Here is a 23,094-nt window from a genome sequence, read left to right as displayed (position 1 = left end):
ATGTGATGGATGAACAAACTAAAGATCGTTTGTACCACGCTGTACCCCAAAAGAGTAACATTTATTGGCCTTCGCTTGCATGAGTCTTCATCTGCTACCATAAATGCCACCATTTGCATATGAGATTGTTGGCAATATTACTTGAAACTAAAATTCTTTCAAAGTTTTTGTCTGGTTACCAGAAATGTGTAGATCAAATATATGAAGAACACTCTTTGCCTCAGAAAAAGAAAATCTTTGGCCAATCTGTTGGAAACCATTTTCACTGTAAATAATCTGGGCACAAACATCGTCTAGCACAATCACGTTAACAATAAGACAAAGCTGTGTATTGAAGTGCCCCATTCTCACAAAAATATAATAAATATTCAATGAAAATTACAAGCAAAAATGTGACCTTTCCCGGTATTTGATTCGATTTCATAATGCCATTAAGAGCAATACAAAAAGAACAAACAAAACATATTTATTTTCAATTCAATACAATATCTTTTTTCCCTTGAGAAAGATCTCTAGAGGCTCTCCTTTTCGTCTACCTCAAAGGACATTTTTCTGTTTTCCAACAAATGAATAAATGAACTGTACAGTGGCCCACGCAGAGTTTCTTCACCTATAGTAAAAGAACCAGCTCCTCAAGCCTCAGACGGTGGCAACTCAAAGGACAAGCACAGATAAAATCTAGGCTTATCATGCATGGCAGGGAAGTAGGGGAAAGGAAAATTTTCATTTTTCTCCTTGCATGAATTCGATTTCACCCAATACCACCACTAGGACTCTCTGAGACATGCAGAAGCAGGAATGTCCCAAGTATTGTATTGATCACAAGGAACAAAACTTGATATTTACATCTCCATTACTTTGTTTCAAAGTTCCACTTCCTGAAGGTCATCCCCAAAATTGCTACCATTTGTCTGTGTACGCATTAAAGAAGGCTCATTAGGCATATACAAAGATGGAGACATGCCTAAGGCCTCCCCTAAAGGTTTTGCTTCAGTCATTTTTGGAGGGCTATATGAATCACTGAAGCTTCCGCTCCATGAGGCTGTCCGTCGTGAGCGAGATGGAACAGCGCCATGTCCATTTACCATCACTCCCTTGCTAGGGATGTTACCCATGCTTGGGTACCTTTGCATGGTTGGTGATGAAGATGCAGAAGAATGGAATGGGTCGGTCATAGTGGATGTTGAAGTATCCACATTACTTGTGACACCTTCTTGTGCACTCTCTGCTATAGCCTCCATTGTCTGCTCACCCGATGCAGGGGTGGGAATGAAAAATTTTGCATTGGCTGCAACAGCAGGCTTAACAGATGATATGGAAGGAGACTGGAACAAGTTCGCCGGGCTTCCACCACCTTGGTTGAAAGTGTCAACATACCTACAAAAGTCCATCAAAAACAGTAAAAACTCAATTAATTAACTCCCTATATAATGTATATTATATATTATTTTAGTCTGTTGGGAACACGCTTCCAACAGATCATAACTCTATACTATATATACAATTTTTCTCTTTTCTCCTATGCAGGAATCTTGAACAATTTTTTGTCCGGGACAAGAAGATGAAATGAAATACTCATGTTGTTCCGGACAAAATTTTGTCCAGGTTCTTGGATGAGAGAATTATTGTGTGTATATATATATATATATATAACAAATGTATATTTGAAACCAAACAGAGATTGCGAGTTCCTAAATTCACCGGGCAGGATTTACTTTAATGTGTGCGATCATTGTCATTTGACAAGGAAATCAACACAGAAAAGCTGACCCTAATTAGTAGTTTCATCCATTAATTTTTTGTACTACTCCCTTTTGGTATACCTCTCAGAATTTGAGAAATGAGTTTAAAAGTTTCTTATATTTTCCATTAAGTAATTGATACAGGTTCAAACAATTACAATCGTTTAATATTATCTTAAATAGCAGAGTCAAATTCCAAACATCAACTTACAAAACTTTTCAATATTTTCCATTAAGTAATTGATACAGGTTCAAACAATTACAATCGTTTAATATTATCTTAAATAGCAGAGTCAAATTCCAAACATCAACTTACAAAACTAAATGAAAAGTCAGGGAAAAAGTTCTTGTACCTTGACCTAACACCCATCCGCCCACGAGCAGAGAATTGGTTTGAACCAGGTGGAATAGGTGGGATTCCTGGAGTGTGATCTGAAGGAGTTGAATTCTTCAGGTCTGGGCTCCCATTTGGAGGAGACCCTTCTTTCATTGCAGATTTCAAGTTGTAATCAGAAGTACCATTCTGGAAGGCTGTAGTTGGAGGAGGTGGCAGGGCAGCTTCTTCAGCAGGGGGATCAACACCTTCCTCTACCCATCTCTTCAGTTTTTCATCATAATAGAATTTGTTCTTTTCACCCAATTTAGCCTTCAGCAGCAACACAGAATTCATACCAATTTAAGGGGTGGAACAAGAGAAATTATCCACAAGTATTCCGCAGACAAAAGGAAATATGCATGCAGTGAAGCCTGATACATAAAAATAGTATAAAAAATTACCTGTTTCCCAGGGCGAGGCCTTAAGACTAGTCCCACGGTCTTTTGCAACAACTGAGAACCAAAACCAAAACGAGAAAAGCGAGATGGTCCCCCTGAGACTGATGCTTTGCCTTGTGCATCAGGTGAGACCATTTCCTTTGACGAATCAACCTGATCATACCATTAGTCGGTAAGACCTCACAGATACTAGACAGAACCATCCGCACATGCACAGAAAGTAAACTGAAAATGCATGTTCTATTAAAATATTCAGACCATAAATTTTGAGTTTGAAGGGCAATCACTCACCTGTCTTGGACTTCTGCCAAAATCTGGCTCTGAGACACTTCTATTAGACATTGTCATTCTACTGCCATCAGCAGCCCAATCGCTTATGGGCTCCATCGAAGCAGAAGGCATCAACGACGACATTGCCATTGTCGATTGACTAGTTGATACTCTAGGGGCCATCGACTGGTGAAACTGTTGACTACCTTGCGCACTTCCCTGTGATGTTGATGGTGCAGGAGGTGGCAGGCCCCCAACAACCCGATGTGCAGTACTATCAAAAAAGTTGAGCAATTTGCCAACTAATTTAGCAGGAGCCAAATTTGTGGCATATCCACCCTGCAAAAAGAATGTCCACTCAGGGCATCAGACATTCCACGAAAATGATAAATATAAATTATAGGATGGAAAAGGTACCTGTTGATGGGTTCGGATCCGCTCCTCAAGTGATAATACCAATTGTTTCCATGATTCTACTTCAGGTACTCTACCAGTTTTCAGAGACTTTAGTAGTGCTTGACAATATCTAAAAAATCCACATAATATTAAGAAACTGAGGATAGAAAGACAATAGAACGGAGAAAAACAAAATCAAAACCAAAACAAATCAATGTACTTACTTTAATGAGTCTGAAACTCTTCCTACTTCTGCTAGCATGTGTGCATAGATTAACTTATATGGCTGAAAAGGTAGCAAGATAAACTGAGAGTTTCCAAGAACCTTTGAATATTCATACAACTCGGTCCTCTGTCAAAAAGCCCATCAGTCAATTCTGTAAAGACTAGCAACAGAGCTGTATTTAATTGAATAAATAAGTAATTAAATACATAGTTTGATGTGGTCAGCAAATAATGGGATATTCTGGCTTAATTAGTCAAAACATTAAAGAAAAGCAACATGCTAAAGATGAATTGAACATATGTTGCATGACTTTAAAAGGAACCTCGGATGTATGAAGGTAATATACCATAATGTAAAAATGTGACTAAAATCATCCTTTGCAAAGGAAACATATAAAACATGGCCAAAATTATATACTAAAATCGTAAAAGAATTACATAAGGATTAAATTTATTTCACAATAACATGAATAATTACGTCTACTGGACGTGAAGTCCAGCACTACTAGTAAAATTAAGAAATACACAATCTATTAAACACAAGCATTTCCACTCTTTTGCATAAACAGTTCAGGGAGGATGACATTAGAAAGCACCTGAATAGCCTCAGGACTAGCAAAGGTACGTGGAAATTTCCAGTGATCTGCACCAATTAGACAGAGTCTAGCACTGTCCGAGTATGATTCGAAGTTGGCTTCTGCAACCAAATAACAGATATGTGCAGCAGTAATCTGAAACAATAACTCCCATGTCAGACCAGGTATAGATAAAAACTTAAAATAAAATTTAAAAAAAAGGAAAGTTAGATAATATATACTGTACCTCGCTTCTTTCCTTCCACAGGCAATCTCCAAGATGAATAATGACCAATTCATCATCTTTTGTTCTGTTTGCCGTTATGACAGCCAAATTCTCCTCCCAATCATCAAGCATACCATTGGTACCAAACTGTCAAAAAAAAAAAAAAAAAAAAAAAAAAAAGGGGTTAAACATTCTCACACAACAATATAAAGAATTTGTAAAAATCTTTGAAAAATACCACAGGGACAACAGTTGATCAAGGCTATAAAATGAAACATCCAAATACAAACACAAACATAGAAAAATCTTAATTTCAGTAGCCATCTAGCCTCAGCGTTACATTCATAGCTGCGAATAACATATAGAAGAAATACCTATATTTGAAAAATAAATTCCCGTCCTATTTTTAACCTTTCCCTTTCTTTCTGTGTTTCACTTTCTTTTATCAACATTATCGAGGTATAGATAAAGAATGGGCAGCCATGAAAGTTTCATGACAGCACAAGAGACAATTATTAATCAATATCTTACCAGTGCAGGCTGTTGAGGCATTTTGACAGCACCTGAAAAATTGCTATCGACCATGGTGTCTGCAGAAAAGACTTCAGCCGGTTGCCCTGCAATTAGCAAGCATAAAGTTCGCAAAGGTGAACCTGCAACCAGCTGCCGTAGTGCCATTTGCTTGATAGTATCAACATAGTACTGTATTGTTCAGACATAGTCATCCCCACCGGAAAAGAATAAACAGCAAAGAGAGTGAGCCTCACTACAAAAATGACAGCAATTTTGCATCTTCAAGAGACTGATTATAGCAACAGTGAGTGTGAAATTAACAACAAACCTGTTCACCAAGTTGTGAAGCAAGAACAAGGGCAGGTCCCCACAACTGACCTTCTTGTGCACATTGCAAAGCCTCTTTCTTTCTCCCAGAAACTAGCAGATTTTGCACCACAGAAGCAGTTGCCTATAATGTTCACCAAAATCTTTTACAAAATGGTAAAAAAGAGGCGAAAGTGAGATGAACGAGAAGGGGACGAGCAAAAGCAGGTAATTTACTTCATACCCGTATTTGTCCTTCAGAAGGCAGTTGCTGTAAGCAGTAGGTAGCAGCACCAGAATCACTAAACTGTACACCATTCTTCTTGGCAGAAGAAAAAAGTTTAGCAACCGCTGACTCTGGAGCATCATTTTCCTATTCCGAAGACAGGCCCAACAGATTACCACATGTATCATTCATAATACCTTTTTATGGATTTTAAACAGCACTAGTGCGAAAAAGACAATATGACAATTAAGGGAAGACATGAATGATGGGAAGCGAAAAATAAAAAGACAACCTCAACCAATCTTAAAAAGCTATAGGTTGACAATCAATAATTAGACTTGGACATGATTTAAATCTGGGCATTATACATCAGTGTTGGGACTGTTCGGGTTTCATGTTTGTTTTATAGTTTATCTGTTTCAAAAGTTCCTTATTTGACTATCTTGTTGCATATACATATATAGGCCTTGTAACCTAACAGACTAGACTTGGACATTGAATATTACACACAACTGAGACCCTAGTCACCTCCCTGTCTGCATTCTTCTATCCTTTTTTTTTTTTGGGGGGGGGGGGTTGTTTCTCTATTTCCCTTCTTCCTCCTCCCCTTCTAATTTCTCACTTATATTTTTTCTCCACTTCCTACTACATCTCCTCATTATAATTGCTACCAAACTTCAACTTATAAAGCTTCAGACATCAATAAAATGAATAAATGAGGGGAAGAGAGGAAATATGGGAAGGCGGTTAGAGTTTTACAAATGCTCACAGTGATTTTCAGTTCAAAATTGTGAGAAGATCACACCATAATATTATATAATTATGCTGCAAACCTAAACATAACATAATATTATATAACTACGCAGCAAACCTAACTGTAGCAAACAAAGAACTTATGATTTGCAGTGTGTTAGACAAGGACAAACATACATATGGTGAAATTGATCAAATCAAAGGGAAGTTCAGAGGACAAGAATGTGACTTACCCTCAATACAGTGTCCGAACCAAAAGGAGAACGGAGTTTACCATAGTGTTGACAGGCTATCTTAAGCAAAGAGAGAAGCAACCTCAATACTTCACCTTTCCTATAATCCATGTTGGGCGTAACACAATTTGCAATCCTCTCATCCATCCATTTATTCAATTCTTTACTTCCAACATTTCCATGAACCAATGGACCTGGAAACGATTGTTGGCACAGAGCACGGAGATAATCACAAGAACCCACTCCACTACTTGAAACATCAGGATTCGCTGTGACAACTTCCATCAAATTTAGAACAGAAATTGAGCTTCCTACGGGATCCTTCACATATAATAAATATACTTGGTTAGCCCTTCCACGACATCAGTGTTAACAAAAAAGTTACATGCTCAATGTTTTGGCCACAACAGATTATGAACCATGAAAAAAAGAAAAAAAAAAGAAAGATCTTTTGGGACCCGAAGCAGAATCTCTACCATGATAAAGTCTACATATGAAGCATTAGGACAAAAAAAAATTAAAAATACAAAGTAGTGAGAAATTTAAAAAAAGAAGGTTTCAATGTCTAACCTGGCTTCCATACGATGAGTTTCTAAGAGTACTATTATCCTTCATTACTATGAGTTTTCCACCAAATCCAAAAGTTACTAACGCATGTGGAGGACGTCCCGCTGATGATCTTTCTACAGTGGTGGGAGCATAGGAGAACTGCTTGCCACCCTGAAATGATTGTTGGGAATTGACAGAGTTCTGACTGCCAAAGTAATCATTTGAGAATGGCATTTGTTCGTTTAATTTCATATTGGATTGACTAAAAGGCTGACTAAAATTTCCACCAGAGAACCCAATAGTCCCATTAGCATCACCATGACCCTGACTACCTTCACCATACGAAGGAACACCTCCAAAAGGATTAAACTTCTGCTGATCCTTCTCTACTGACCTCGAACCATAAGAATTATCCAATTGCTGGTTTCCACCAAAACTTGTAACGGCACTATTGTTAGCTGTGGCTTCAGGTTGCCACATGTTCAAACTCTGCTGATTATTAACACTATAAGCCCCAGCCCAGCTGCCATCTTGACCTTGGTTTCCAAGACCTTGTGCCCCATATTTGTCCCCTTGCGTGTACTCACCGTATAAACTACTATCATTCTGAGAATAAATACTACTTGAATGAATCCCATTTTGATTTTGCTGACTATGGTCCTGAAACACTGATTGGGCGGATGATGAAGTATAAGTATCTAATGAGCGCCATTCTTGTGCAATCGTGTCGTAATACCAACCAGGGTACTGAGGATCAAAATACATATGTTCTGGGTACCCATTATTCTGTTGGGTGGGATGGTTCCAACTAGACACGCTCTCGCTTGTGCTCGTTTCAGTTACAGTTCCTGCAACAGAGTGAGCCGTTTGCTGCAGATATGAAATTTCCGTTTTCGCATCCGACCCAGCGGCAGCAGCAGCCGACCAACCACCAGCTGAAACAGCCGCAAAACTACCTTGAGCACTCACCATTGCCGGATCATAACCATCTACTTGATACCACTGCCCAGTGTTGTGATCGTACTTCCAACCAGGATAGAGATTTTCCCAGTACTCACTGCTATTCATATCCTGTCCGTTTGAACCTTGCTCCAAAGAAGCTCCATAAGCTTGACCAACGTCTTGGTTTTGAGCATGGTTATCCAAATTATTCAAAGCATCAGCTTTATGCTCTTGGGTTATCAAATTATCAGCAACTTTCTCGGAAAAATCTCCGGAATCGTCGGGCAATTCACTGAAAAAATCCGAGTAGGATCCAAAACCGTGCCCACCATTCTGCTCAGAATCAGCATGAAATGCACTCCAACCCACCTCCTTAACGCCAGAAACACCGGATCCATTACTTTTATCCACCATGGAATCCGACCTCATTTCCGATCCATTCTCATCGTTATGATGGGGCTCAATTACACTATCTAAAACGGCACCGTTCGACGATAGCCCCAACGAATTTGTTTCTTGTGCATCATCGACAACAGCATTTGAAAAACCCTTTTCCCTTTTCTCTTCGAACCCAACTTCACCACCTCCTGAATCCTCAAATGCAGAGCCATCATCGCCGATACTTAGATTGGCAAACGCTTTCGCGTCGTCGGAATCATTCCCTTCGCCAAATTTTCGTTCTGATTCAGTGGGCCCGAAGTCATCGTCCACCAATTTATCAAAGAAATCCTCGTCCGTCTGATCCTCCACCTGGAATGGAGGAGGATTCGAAGCCATCAACGATTAACCTTCTTTGATCCCCCCAAGCACAGAATTCACAGCCGAAAATCCTCCAAATTTTACCTTCCTTTAATCTATAACCTCGCAATTCTAGCTTCGGCGTCACCCAAAAAAACCTCGAGATCCAGAATCAGAACCAAAAATCAAACAGTTCCGACCCTCCCTCAAAAAAAATCACTAATCCCCAAAACCTAAACCTAAAAAAAATAAAAAAATAAAAAAAAAATACAAACCCGAAATGATCGAGATCTAGGGTTTCTCAGTTCTCCCGAATCCTGAAACCAGAAATCAAAAAAATATCTATTCAAAAAAAATTGGAAAAATCCCAATTTTCTTTTGCTTCATTATAAAGCATTTTGCGCAAGACAAACATTTCCATATTCGAAGCAAATAACAAAATATACCTTTACAGATCGAGGATTGCGATTCTCATACAGAGATCACAGGAAGAGAGAGAGAGAGAGAGAGAGAGGGAAAGAGAAAGCGAAAGAAAGTTCTTCCGAGCATAGAAGAAAAGCCCACGATTTTGCACCACCCACCCACCAAGAGCTTCGTGTTTTTACTTTTTTTTTTTTTTTTTTATAATTTCAGTTTTATTTATTTAGGCCATTTATTCCTTTAATTATATGTGTTTGTAAGCTTTTTGGGCGTGGTTTTAATTTAATTTGATTTTTTTATTGTTGTATTTTTTCCATTAATTTCTTTCTAATTTTACCGCCAGTTTTTTTTTTTTTTTTTTTTTTTTTTTGTGGGTTGTGTAAAACCGCCAGTTACATATATAATATAATAACAAATATGTTTTATATACAAGGAATTTAATTAACAGGCTTGTCGGTATTATAGGTTTGTGCTGTGCTCGTATTCATTTTTAGTACTTCCCCTAGCGGTGTCATTTGTCGTATCGACGAGGCTCAAGGTATTTTGGAAATATTATAAGTCGGCATTAGCCAATTTTGAGCTGGAATTAGCCTTTTAGTATTCTTTTTTTTTTTTTTTTTGGTTATAATAGCCATTTTCTTAGTGTTGTACCATAACTTGACAAAATAAACAATATTTCAAATTTAATAAATCTAATCAAGCCAAAAAAAAAACAAAGAATAAATCTAATAAATCTAGTATCTATATATATATATATATCTAGTTTCTTTTATGAATAGTCTAGTATCCCTATTTCAACAAAACAAAATGGATTTTTAATGGCTCTCTAGTGTCAATATTTTTTGCATTTTATCTTGTTAAGAGCATCAAATTAGTATCAATATCTTCATTGAGCTTATAAACAAAGAAACATCCATTCAAAATGGTAAAACCTTCATCTTCATTTTTTTTTTTTTTTCATTTGGTTATTTTTGTACCTTTATTCAAGAAATGAGAATTTTTTATTAAAAAGTTATGTGAAGGTTTTGGATTGTAAAGTTTTTTTAACAAACTTCAAAGGGGTATTAAGGCTGATTCAATACAATAGAGAGTAAAATATAAGAATATTAAACCTATAGAAGTATTAGTGCCCACAACCCCAAAAAAAAACCAAAAAAAAAAAAAAAAAGTATGTTCTTTGTATGTCAAACAGAAATCTAGTAAATCTATCTAAAGTTGTAAGCCAACCTTAACCCGTTTTTGTTTGTTTGGTAAATTTTGATGTTAGTTTTAATAAGGACTAATTGTGCTAACTATAATTTTTTTTATAATAATTATAATTTTGAATACTAAATAAAACCTTTTTTTATGCACATTTCTAGGTACATGTAGGCAGCATTTCGTGGATAATTGACTTTGGCTTAACTATAGAGGTATAAATAGACTCATATATCTCATGATTAGTTCGAACTCGGTTCGATTTTAGTTCATTCGAACTCATTTCGAAAAAATTAAAAAAAAAAAAACCAATCTTTAATAAAAAAAATAAAATCTCACAAACTGATTTTCAACAATAAATCAAACTCATTAGTAGCTAGAATTATTATTTATACATATCTGTATAGAAATTATATTATAAATGTAAGCATATTAAGCATTTATAATGCATAAATAATATTTTTTTATTTTTTTAGATTTATAATTTTAAAAAAATAAATTAATTTTATAATGAAATCAATAAAATAAATAGAATTTATTAATTATTAGTGTTATAAATTTTATTTTGAAAAATGAAATCTTCAAATTTTTAAATTTTTATATTTTAATAAACTTATACAAGCTAAATTTATACTTTTCATGAACATGATAAATGAGTTTAAATAAATTATTTCAAAATTTTATAAATTTAAACATTTTTATAATCATACAAATTGAGCACAAAAATGTTAATATTCAATTCTACTTAACTTATTTTCGTCTTTACTCAACCATAACCTTTTTGATACATGTAACCTATGAATATCGTTCACAAAGAGGTAGTCTTCTATCATTTGCTTATTTGGTAGGAAACTTGGTCGGGTATTCATTCAAGTGTGTGGGACTTGCCCATTATATCACAACAAAGAAAAAAGAAGTTACGTGTCCATATAAATGCCCCTTATAGACACAATTGACAATCCAAATACTTTAAGGGCCTACAAACTTTGTAGTTAGGTCCGTTAAGGACTTAAATTTTTTTATCTTTTTTTTTTTTTTTCTATTCACAATGTCAATCTCATTTAAAAATGTTAAAAAAGAGACTAAGTAAAAAAATAAAATAAAATGAAATTTTATCCCTAATCATGGATGCTGATGGAGAAAAAGATAAAGATTAGTCCATAAGACTTAATGATGTCTTTGGGTCCTTTTGCACCATTACTCATGAATGTTGTGCCGCTATATTCAATAAATTTGGCAATCTTATAATTTGTTTAGTACAACTGCCAATAACATTCTTTAGGGCTTCTATTTGCATGATCATTTTTTTCTCCCCCCATATATTTTTCATAAACTTTCTAAATATATATATATATATATATAACATGATCTCTCTTTATTATCTTCACAATGCCAGTTGATTTCTTATAAGGAGCAATGAAAGTTGTTAATCTTAAATTACTATTATTTTTAAAAGCTTAAATTATTAAAAAGTCAGTTTAATATATACATATATCTAGCCATGTCATCAGTATTAAGGTTAGTGGCAACCATCTGGTATCTTATCATCTCCACTTCAGCTGCTCCATATTAACATTTTCCATGCAATTTTTTTTTTTTTCCCTGAAATATGTGGTTAAGAATTAAGGTTGATGAATAAAATTGAGGATATTTTCTATCAAATAAGATTGACTCAATTGATATATATCATTTATATTCATATGCATGAAATTATAAGTTCAAAACACCTTATTCCTCTCTTTTTTAGATTAGAAATTTGTTGTTATGATAAAAAATAATAATAATAATAAAAACACTATCTTGTATATATTTACAAGAACTAAAATCATTGAATAATTTAATATAGGTAGACTCTATCATATTTGAGTTGATTAAAACACTATGTTTTAGTTACGAGAGGTATTAGATTCAATATTATTTAAACCCCTTGAAATTTTGTCTTATTTTAAATTATTCCTACTAGTATCAAATAATTCAAAAAAAATCGCCTTTGAGTTAACTCATATCCAATTAATTTTTCTCTTATAGGCAAAACAAAATAACTTAAATACATTTACAACAAATTTTTTTCTTTTTTCAGTATATATAAAATTATTACTATTAACATTCCTTTTTTCTTTTTAATTTAAAAATCTTTATTACTACTTTACCAAATGCCCTTTACAATAAAATTTCTTTATTTATTTAATTTTATAACTTTACCATTTTATATTTTATTACATTGTTTATAATTGTGCAATAATTTTTTTATTATATACTTATATATTTAGAAATATTAAACTTGGCTACTAACTATAAATATATCTAGTAATTAAATTATAATTTTATATACACTGTAAATGACCACATTTTAATATTTAAAGAAATAATTGAATTAACTATAAAGTATAAAATATAAAATATAAAAAAACTGTTATAACCAGTTTCAACATTATTCTCCAATTTTTTGAATAATTTAACCACAATATTCTATAAATTATTTTTTATTATGGCCAAACAAATTGCATGGTAAAATACCACATAAATGACTACATTTCAATATTTAAAGAAATAATAGAATTAAATATAAATTATAAAAATTAAAAAATTAAAAAAAAAAAAACTGTTATAACCAGTTTCAATATTATTCTCCAATATTGTGAATAATTTAACCACAATATTCTATAAATTATTTTTTATTATGGCCAAACAAATTGCATGGTAAAATACCACATAAAAAATTTGAAAACAATAATTTCTTTCTTGATTTTGTCTTAATTATTTTTATTTTTTACTTTCAGAAATTTTTCTTATTTTAATTATATTTTAAATGAAAAAATCATGACAGTTCAATCTTTATAATTAATATGGTATTGATCAATTGATGATCTTATGAAAATTATATAAAAATAATATTTAAGTGCATTGTACTTTTATCCAATAATAGAAGTAATATGTGATGATATATAAATGTAATCAAATCAAATATATATCTCAAACTTAAGTAGAATAAATTCTTAAGTCAAAATAATAATATTGGTGTTTAATAATTATTTTCACTTATAATTGAAAACAATTTATTGTGATTTTACTAAATATTTCATGAACTCTAAAAAAAAATAATTGTTAGATAAGTGAATTAGAAATACATACATAATGTACTTTCAATTGATTATTAGCATATAAGGAATACTAACAAATAAACCAACAAAAGTAGAGACACACATAGTTAACAATATTGATCAAAGAAATTTGAAATATATTAACAATAAATTACTAAAAAATAAATTTCAATATTGTAAAAAATAAAAACCAAAGGTAAATAGTAAAGTTAATTTTTTTTAGTTAATAAAGATAGATGCTAAAGTTTTTAAGGTAACATAACTAAAGAGGAGGATAATTTCCATAAAGAAAAAAAGCAGGATAATTAATATTTTCAAGTAGTAAAACATTTTATTTAGGGAGATACATAACTAATTAAATAATCAAAAATTATTGTTTTTTATTTAACAAAATGCAACAGTGATTTATTTAGATGATATATAATTTGTTCTTATTATTATGTATGTATTGCACACTTTTCAATGAATTTGGCATGGTTCTTGGATAGTAAAATGATAAAAATTATTGTTTTCTCGTACAATGATTCAAGTTCAAACTTTATTATCTTCAATATATATATATATGTAATGAATATGACATAAAGTTTCAACTTTTCCAAATTTTAAGAGTGTGCAATTACCATTACTTCCTTCATCAGTTAAAATTTAATGAAAATTGATTATAGGATGAAGGTGTTTTTGAATTTTTTGAAACTCATAAGAATAATTTTAAATATGATCAAATCTCACATGAATGATTAACCCTTTATTTTCAAATATTGAATGTATGTTCAGCTCTGGTTCTTCAATATATCTAAATGGTTCATTTGCATTAAACAATTCAAAACTAATTTCGAAACAATAGGCTCAATAGTTACCTAATGAGTATTTTTTTTTTTTTATCATTTATAATAATGTCTCTTTTCATTTTAATATTTCGAATTTATGACCTCTCAAGTCATAGATGTGAATGGCTTACCATCCAAATCAATCTTACTTAACTACCTATTGAATAGTTTAAATATTCTGTTAGTATGTAATAAATAATTTTACTCTTGTCCAGATATAGTTCTTTGAGCATTTAATAATGTTCAGACATATAAAATGAGCCAACGAATTTTAAATGAGTTAAGATGTTTTGTGATCATCATGTTAAAAAAAAAAAAAAACATATATTTTTTGAAATATATAAATATAGTTAAACATCTTCATAGTATAACAATGATCTTGGTTATAACTTAGAGGAAACATATTTAAAAATTATGTTGTCTAAGGTGTCTCATGCAATTCTTAATCAAGCAAGTTATATATTTTATTTATTAGAAAATAACCTACAAATAGTTTAATTTAGTATTTAAATATAATCTTGAGAAGTTAGAAATATTTTAGCTTTAACAAAAAGGTGTCTATGCTGGTAAGTTATTATATATTCATAAATTTATAGATGTTATAACTGTAACATTTTTGTAATAATGGTATGAATGATTTTCATTAATGGGCTTTGATGGGATTTGATTGCATACCTTTGAATCTTCAGTATGTTTCGATCTTGAGGCTTAATGGGGTTTTTTTTTTTTTGAACAAAAAAATTGCTTTAGAAAAAACAAGGAAGGATAAAACCTTTGAGTGAGCATTTTTTGAAGCAGAGAAAAACAGTTCTGCATTGTTATAGAGTGGTAAAGCTTGGGTACCGACGGTTTGAAAAGTAAGACTTTGGTGGTGTCGTGTCCAAACGTCACAAAATCACCTACACCAGTGGGACGAAAATCATTTTAAGGATACTGTGGTATCACACAGGCTTCGGACAGATCAACCTACACATATACAAATACAGGTTCTTGATTTTTCTGAAAATTGAAATTTATTTTCTTATTTTTCTATATACCAATTAACAACCTTAAGATGACTTTTCTTTATACATATATATATATGTGGTTATGTGGATTTATTTACCGATTTGTTGCGGAAAAAAAAAAATTCAGACCCGCACCTTTTAATTTGTTTGGGTATATATTTTTCCGTTGTTTTATCAATGTTAAGAATATTTGAGTGCCCATGATTTTATAAAAAAGCTAATGATTTTTCGATATTGGAAAGTTGGAAAAAGTGAAAAAATTGAAACTAGGTCGATCGATCTGTTTATCAGAGAAACAGATCAAAATTGACCCAATAGGAGTTGAAGATAGGTCAAAAATCGAGTAAATTGGTCGAATTTTGTATTCGTGGGCTAGAATTTTAATTTTATTGGATTTGGGTCATATGAGAGCTCAGCTCATGTATAGAATAGGCTATTATTCAGCCCAGTACGCAAGGCCAAATACCAAACCAAGCCCATTAGCCCAAACGATTTCAAGATGCCACATGTTGAATAATGGAAATGCCACATGGCGCACAGTGGTGAAGCCATGTTATGCACAGTGGCAAGGCCACGTGTAGTCCATTGGTCGAGGCCAGGTGTCATGCGATGGTTGGGCCATGTGTCGACCAATAGCAATGGACACGTGTCGTGCAGCAACAGGTGTCACGTGTCAACCAATGATAGTGGACACGTGTTGAACATGGACATGGACACTTGTCAGGACGCGGTTGGGTGTATAAAGTAATTTAACAAGTGTATACAACAATTTTATAGTGAGGTGTATAAAGAAATTTTGCAAATGTATAACAAGAAACCTAGGAAAAATTACATTATTGTAATTTTTTATTAGAAATTTGTTTTAATTAGTTTATTGGGGTTTAAAACAAACAACTAATTGATTTCTGTTTTTGTGATTTTACAGAAATGGCTAGTAGATCAGATAATATGACTTCTGATATTATGTCCATTGCACATGTGCCAATTCCAACTCTTGTGGTTCAAATACCTCCTCATGCATTGGTTGCTATGCCTGCAAAACATGCTGAGCAACCAGAGAAGTTTAATTGAGCATATTTTAAGAGGTAACAATAAAAGATGTTGTTTTACTTGACTATCCTGGACCTTGCGAGGTTCTTAACTGAAAACGCACCTCTGAAAAATGATAAGAGTGATAGAGAAACACTCATGGCAGTGGATGCAAGGAAGCATTTCGATTATTTGTGTCAAAATTATGTCTTAAATGGCCTATCAGATGCTTTGTACGGAGTATACTGTAGTATGAAAACAGTAAAAAAGCTGTGAAAAACTTTGGACCGCAAATACAGAATTGAGAACGCTAATTCTGAAAATTTTGTAGTAGGCCGATTCTTGAAATTCATGATGGTGGATTTAATTGCAAGTGCTCATTCAAAAATTTCTCGCTAAAGGGATGATAATTAATAAAGCCTTTTAAGTAGCAACTATGATTGATAAACTACCTCCAAGTTGGAAAGACTTCAAGAATTATCTTAAACATAAAAGGAAGAAAATAGATTTGGAGACTTTTGTTAGCAAACTTCATATCGAAGATGATAATAAAAGATCTGATAAAAGATCTTTGAAGGTCGAGGTCAAGGCCAATATTATGAAACATGGTCAAAGTTCCAAGAATAAGAAGAAGATTGGAAGAGATTCCAAATTAGGGCCTAAAATAAGGATCTCCAAAAAGGCTAAGTTTTAAGTTAAATGCTTTAACCGCAATAAGGTGGATCATTGAGTAGCGGACTGTAGGCTGCTTAAAAGGAAGAAGATTAATGAGGCACAGATGATGGAGCAAATCACTAAAGAGGTTGATGATATCGATCTCAGTTCTGTTGTCTCTGAAGTGAACTTGGTGAGATCAAATACTAAAGAGTGGTGGATTGATACTGGTACGACCTGCCACGTATGTTCAGACAATAACTTGTTCACTTCCTTCGATTTGAGTAAAAATGGAGAGAAGTTATTCATGGGCAATTCCGTCACGTTTAAAATCCAATGGGAGAGTAAGATAGTCTTGAAGATGACCCTTGGAAAAAACCTAACTCTGAACAATGTGCTCTATGTTTCAGGCATTCACAAGAATCTGATGTCTAGATCGCTTCTGAGCAAGTATGGTTTTCGTTTGAAGTTCGAGTCTGATAAGGTTGTTTTGTCCATGTATAGAATATTTGTGGGAAAAAGCTATGTATTCAATGATTTATTTAAACTGAGTGTAATGACTGTAAAGCTAAATAAAATTAATAAAGCTAGTACTTCTTTTGCTTACTTGCTTGACGCTTCTAATTTGTGATATGGTAGACTAGGTCATGTTAATTATAATTCTCTGCAACTGTTAATTAACTTGAATCATATTTCCACATTTAAAATTATTTCCAAGCATAAGTGTAAAACTTGTGTAAAGGTAAAAACTACGAGGTTATCATATCAAACGATTGAAATGAATACTGAACCTTTGGATTTAATCCATGGTGATATGTGTGATTTGAAATTCGCACCAACTAGAGGTGATAATAAGTATTTTATCATTTTTATTGATGATTTCATGAAATATTGTTAAGTATACTTACTTAAGAGTAAGGATGAGACAATAAATAAGTTATTCTCTATAAAACTGAAATTAAGAATCAACCTAACAAAAAGATTAAAATAATAAAAAGTGATCGTGGTGGCCAGTATGTAACTTTATTTGGTGAGTATTATGCTCAACATAGTATTAGGCATGAATTTACTCCACCATATTTACCACAATTAAATGGTATGGCTAAACGGAAAAATTGTGCCTTAAAAGATATGATGAATGCAATGCTGATAAGTTCTGAATTGTCTAAGAACTTGTGAGGGAAAGTCATTTTGTCGATGAATTACCGGTTAAATAAGGTGTCCCGGAAGGATCAGGTGAAGACGTCGTATGAGCTTTGGAAAGAAAGCCAACATTTCTATAAATACTTATAAGTGTGAGGGTGTTTGACCAAAGTAGTGATACCTACTCTTAAGAAAATAAAAATGGATCCCAAAACAATTGATTGCATCTTCATAGGATATGCTAAAAATAATAGTGCATATTGATTTCTTGTGTTTAGGTCTAAAATACCATATATACATAAGAACACAATAATTGAATCAAAAAATGTATCATTTTTTGAGTATATTTTTCCATATAAGTTTGAAGAAGGATTGAGTTCGTCTAAACAAACATATGATGCTATCAATGAGGATAATTATGATAGTGATCAAGAACAGGAGACTGAGGTAGAGACTGAACAAAGCAAGAAAGTAAAAATGGAAAAATCATTTCAGTCCAAATTTTCTTAGTTAAATGCTAGAAAGTGAACTTTAGAGCTTCTAAAAAGTTGTAAACTCTTCTAAAAGAAATTGATAAAAAGAAACCATAAAAAGTAAAACTGATTCCATCTTACAGAATCATACTTGGGAGTTAGTAGATCTTCCTCCAGTTTGTAAATCGTTGGATTATAAATGAATATTTAGAAGGAGAATGAAAAAAGGTAGAAAAATAATTAAATACAAGACAAGGCATGTTATTAAGGGATATAAGCACCAAAAAGGCCTTGATTATTTTGATACATATTCTCTAGTAACCAGAATAAATTCCATAAGAATGGTACTGGATGTTAAAACAGTATTTTTTAATGGAGATCTTGATGAAAAGATTTACATGGAGCAACCCAAGGGTTTCTTCGCACTAGGATAAGAAAAGAATATCTATAAATTGGTGAAATTCTTGTATGGACTAAAACAAGCTCTAAAGCAATGGCATAAAAAATTTGATAGTGCCATGATAAATGATGGGTTTAAAATAAATAAGTGTAACAAATGTATCTATGTAAAAGATACAGAGAATGGATACGTCATTTTTTGTTTGTATGTAGATGATATACCCATTGTAGGTATTGACGATAATATAGTCCGAACTACAAAAGTCATGATAAAATTTGACATAAAAGATATAGGGCTTGCTAATGTGATTTTTGGAATGAAAACAACCAGTACATCGAATGAAACCCCTACTCAAATGCATTATGTGAATAAAATACTAACTAAATTTAATAAAGATGATACTCGTATAGCCAAAACACCCATAGATGTGAGTTTACACTTATCCAAGAATAAATGGAAGAGTGTATCTCAAGTGGATTATACAAGAATGATTGGAAGTCTGATGTACTTGATGAATTGTACAAGACCAAACATAACCTATGCTATAAGTAGACCGAGTAGATACACGAATAATCCAAATGAATATTATTGGAAAGAAATTGTTAGAGTATTAAGGTACTTACGATATACTCATGATTATGGACTATCCTATACAAGATATCATACTGTATTAGAAGGATATAGTAATGCGAATTGGATATCAGATATCAAGAATTCAAAGTCCACTAGTAACTACGTGTTCACATCAGCAAGTGCAACCATAACATGGAAGTCCTCGAAACAAACTGTTATAACTCGATCCACGATGGAATCTGAGTTCATTGTATTAGATAAATGTGATGAAGAATCTGAATGGCTACGCCAATTTTTAGAAGACATTCTAAAGTGGCCTAAACCTGTGCCATCAATAAGTATACATTGTGATAATCAATCTGCGATTGGTAAGGCATAGAATATTATGTATAATGGAAAGTCTAGACACATTTATCCAACACATTTCTATTAGACAGTTAATCTCAATTGGAGTTATCTCGATAGATTATCTAAAATCAAAAGATAACATTGCAGATAAGCTAACCAAAGGGTTAAATAGAGATTTAGTTGAGAAATCATCAAGAGGAACAGGATTGAAGCTTGTAAAGAAAGTCGATACAATGGAAACCTAACCTAGTTGATTGGAGATCCCAAGATCTAGGTTCAATGGAAGAACGCAATTGTCAAAACTAATATGAAACATTGTGGCGGCTAGTCCTGTAACACCCCGTCCCAAATCGCACCGGAATCCGTGCACGTTGACCGAGGTTGACTGTTGACCGTTGACCAAAGGGGTCAAAAGTTGACTTTTTGACTCGGTGGGAATTTCGAGATGACTAGGGCACCGTGGCGAAGTGCACGATGCCACGAGTTCGTAGACTGGTAGCACGTCGAAAACGGAGCTACGGTTTGAAAGTTATGGATGAAACAAGTTGCGGTCCAAACTGTCCAAGGGGTGCCGGAGTTGACTTTTTGTTTATGGGGAATTGAGCTTTGACTCATGCATGGTTGTGAAGTACTCGTCGATACGAGTTCACAGACTAGCGGCACGCTCAAAACGGACATCCGGTGAAAAAGTTATGGACGTTTGAAGTTTACCGGATACCGTATTATTTTAATATTTTTTTTTGGGTCGGTGAACAGTGAAACGCCACGTGTCAGTTTCTGATTGGTCCATGTGGCATGAACAGTGTCACGCAGGGTTTTAATTTTGAAAAACTCTCGGGGAAGAGAGAGAAAGAGAGAGAGGAGAGAGAAAGAGAGAGAGAGAGCCACCGCCGGCCACCGGATTTTGCCACTGTTCCGGCCGAGTTACTGTACACGCGCCGGACAGAAAGCTTGCCCACCTCATTTCCGGCAAAACCTCCAAATTTCACGGCGAACGGCCGCCGGACGCGCCCGGATCGGACGTCCGAAGTTTGGCGGCGATTTTTCTCCCTCCACCGCCGGCCACCGCGAATCGGCACTATTCCGGCCGATCTACAGTACACGCGCCATACACCCAGCATCCTCTCCTCAAGTCCGGCCTACCCACCAAAAATCACGGCCATCGGACCACCGACGCGCCGGGATCGGAGCGTTTTCCGGCGAGGGGTCGAAAATCTTCAAACGGTGATTTCTCCGCCGTCCGACCTCCGTTTTGCTCACCGTCGGTCCCGTTGGATTGCTCTCCTCACGATCTACAAATCTGCAAAATTTCACAGCAAACGGCCACCGTCGGAAATTACTGTTCCGGCGACGGTTGCCGGTGACGTGGCGGCCCGCCGGAAATTACTGTTCCGGCGAGTACCCCGAAAATTCCGGCCAGCTCCAGTCCGCAGTGTTCGATCTCCTGAACCCAAATCCGACTTCCGTTTCCGCCAATTCGCGACGGTTTGGGAGAATTGCGGAGCCGAAACCCGAAAAGCTTCCCGATAAAATTCAAACCCCGTCGGGTACGATCATCGGAAATTAAGACCGGATCTGTGATTAGCATCACTCGAGCTTCGATTCGGTATATGATTCGTAAATTTTAGTTATCGTTGTGTTTTGACCCCCCGGGTACCGGGTATGATTTACCCGAATAAAATATTAATTTATTTGACTGTCTGTGAATTTTGTTCTAGGAGCACCGGTGAGTCGTAGAATTGATCCCGTAGTGGATCATGGGTTAATTGCGTGCTCCAGGTGAGTGACCCACCTTCAAATTAATTTTGGGGAATTTAATTGATGAATATATTATGTGTGAATTAAATATTTGGAATTTAATATCTATGTGCCAAATATGTATTGGATTTATTGTAGAATTATTTATGAATTTATTGGATTTAAGAAAATGCGAATTCTACAAATTTATGCCATGTGGAATTATTTTATGGTTTTGAGGATTTTGAAATTGGTGTGGTTTTAATGGTAAATTGGGCATGATTTGATTTTCAAATATTTCAAAGAAAATATTTGGTTATATTGGTGATTTCAATTTTTATAAAATATGCCCATGGAATATTATGAGATTTGATTATGATATTTCGAGAAATTATTTATGCTATTGGGAAAATGTGGATATTTGAATTGATGGATTTGGAAGTTGGTGGATTTGAAAATCATGGAATTTATGGTATGGATTATAAGGAAATTGTGGAGAATTTCCCGGTTCAAGCGGATGGATTATGCCCGCTATGCTTATGAAAAATGTGAAATTTGTTTTATGATCTAAATTTATGGATTTTATAATTTTTAGATGCACCGTGCACGTACTGGTGTTCTGATTATGTGATATGGTATATGTGATATGGTTAGTGTGCACACGGTTGTGATTAGCGCGCAGGTGGGTGTGATTAGCGCGCAGGTGATGTGATTAGCGCGCAGGTGGGTGTGAGTAGCGCGCGGTTGATATTATGAGGGTGTCCTGTGGATGCCATCGGAGAGGGCGGCCACCCCCCTTTGGCCGGGACACCAGGTTAGCAGCGGCGCTGTGGGACGCCACGCGACCGTATGCCGGTTTCTCTCTATAACCTCCTGTCTGGCGGTACCTTGGGACGCTGGGTACTGTTGGCGCCACTGGTATATAGTGGGTGCATCAACTGATTTTCAGAACTGTGTTTTAAAAATAAAATGTTTGGAAACTGAATTGGAATTAAAAATATAATTGTTACCGCTTCTGGTATTTAATTGATGTCTTGGTTTTCGGGGAATATGGATAAAGGGTTTTGTGAAATTGTTTTAAAAGGGGAACCTTTCCAACTGAGAGAATCTTAAGGGTTTTGAGAGAAAATATTATTTCCAAATAATTATTATTTATACTTATTACTGTGATATTATATGGTATAGTAGTAGGGTCGCTCACTGAGATGATTAGCATCTCACACTCTTAAATTCCGTTCCTCTAGGTACCAGGTTGTCGGTGTTCACTCGGAGCGGACTTGATCTTCCTCGCTGTTTTAGTTCGGCAGTACCCTGTTATTCTTTTATTGCAGTTGTAATATTTCTTTCACTCTTGTTGTATTTATTTTGCACTGGATTACTGTATTTATTTTTTAAGTACTGCAATTTGTGGAACCAATTTGTAGTTTGTGGGAGGAATAAGGGGATATTTTTGAAGTGTGTTTTCAGTGCAGGTAAATTTGTGGTAAGTAAATCCCTTAGGGGAGGTGCTGCCGGATTTTCCGTTGGAAGGTTCGGTGGTATTTCCCTGGGATCAGGGCTGTCTAGGGTTCCGGAGGAGGAATTCTGGACGGGTCCTGACAAGTCCTCTGTCCATTCCTATGATAAAACAGTGATAGATGAAGGTTAAGCATAAAGTATGCTTTTAATGATTCCTATATGTGTGTGTTTGGTAATCCATGTCTAAACATGCTAATCG

The 23,094-nt window shown here is 34.3% G+C and overlaps 1 protein-coding gene across 2 annotated transcripts; it reads right to left on the bottom strand.

Annotated features, from left to right (window-relative positions):
- Positions 1 to 327: 327 nt before the first annotated feature.
- Positions 328 to 9,118, bottom strand: LOC107404366 (protein transport protein SEC16B homolog). Of its 2 annotated transcripts, XM_048463414.2 has the most exons (14): positions 8,915 to 9,118; positions 6,810 to 8,785; positions 6,240 to 6,560; positions 5,272 to 5,400; positions 5,050 to 5,172; positions 4,740 to 4,910; positions 4,230 to 4,355; positions 4,004 to 4,138; positions 3,407 to 3,534; positions 3,204 to 3,312; positions 2,808 to 3,125; positions 2,520 to 2,669; positions 2,096 to 2,388; positions 328 to 1,377 (listed from the first exon to the last, which is right to left on the bottom strand). In XM_048463414.2, the coding sequence occupies exons 2-14, from the start codon at positions 8,505 to 8,507 to the stop codon at positions 864 to 866; spliced, it is 4,215 nt and encodes a 1,404-aa protein (XP_048319371.1). In that variant the 5' UTR covers positions 8,508 to 8,785; positions 8,915 to 9,118; the 3' UTR covers positions 328 to 863. The 2 variants fall into 2 exon arrangements, with proteins under 2 accessions (XP_048319371.1, XP_048319372.1); XM_048463415.2 differs by lacking the exon at positions 8,915 to 9,118 and having other exon boundaries at positions 6,810 to 8,901.
- Between the last annotated feature and the right edge of the window lie 13,976 nt (positions 9,119 to 23,094).

This window comes from Ziziphus jujuba, chromosome 6 (assembly GCF_031755915.1).
Source record: "Ziziphus jujuba cultivar Dongzao chromosome 6, ASM3175591v1".
Lineage (NCBI taxonomy): Eukaryota > Viridiplantae > Streptophyta > Magnoliopsida > Rosales > Rhamnaceae > Ziziphus > Ziziphus jujuba.
Note: the sequence above shows the minus strand (reverse complement) of the source record. Positions and strands in the feature narration are given on the sequence as shown.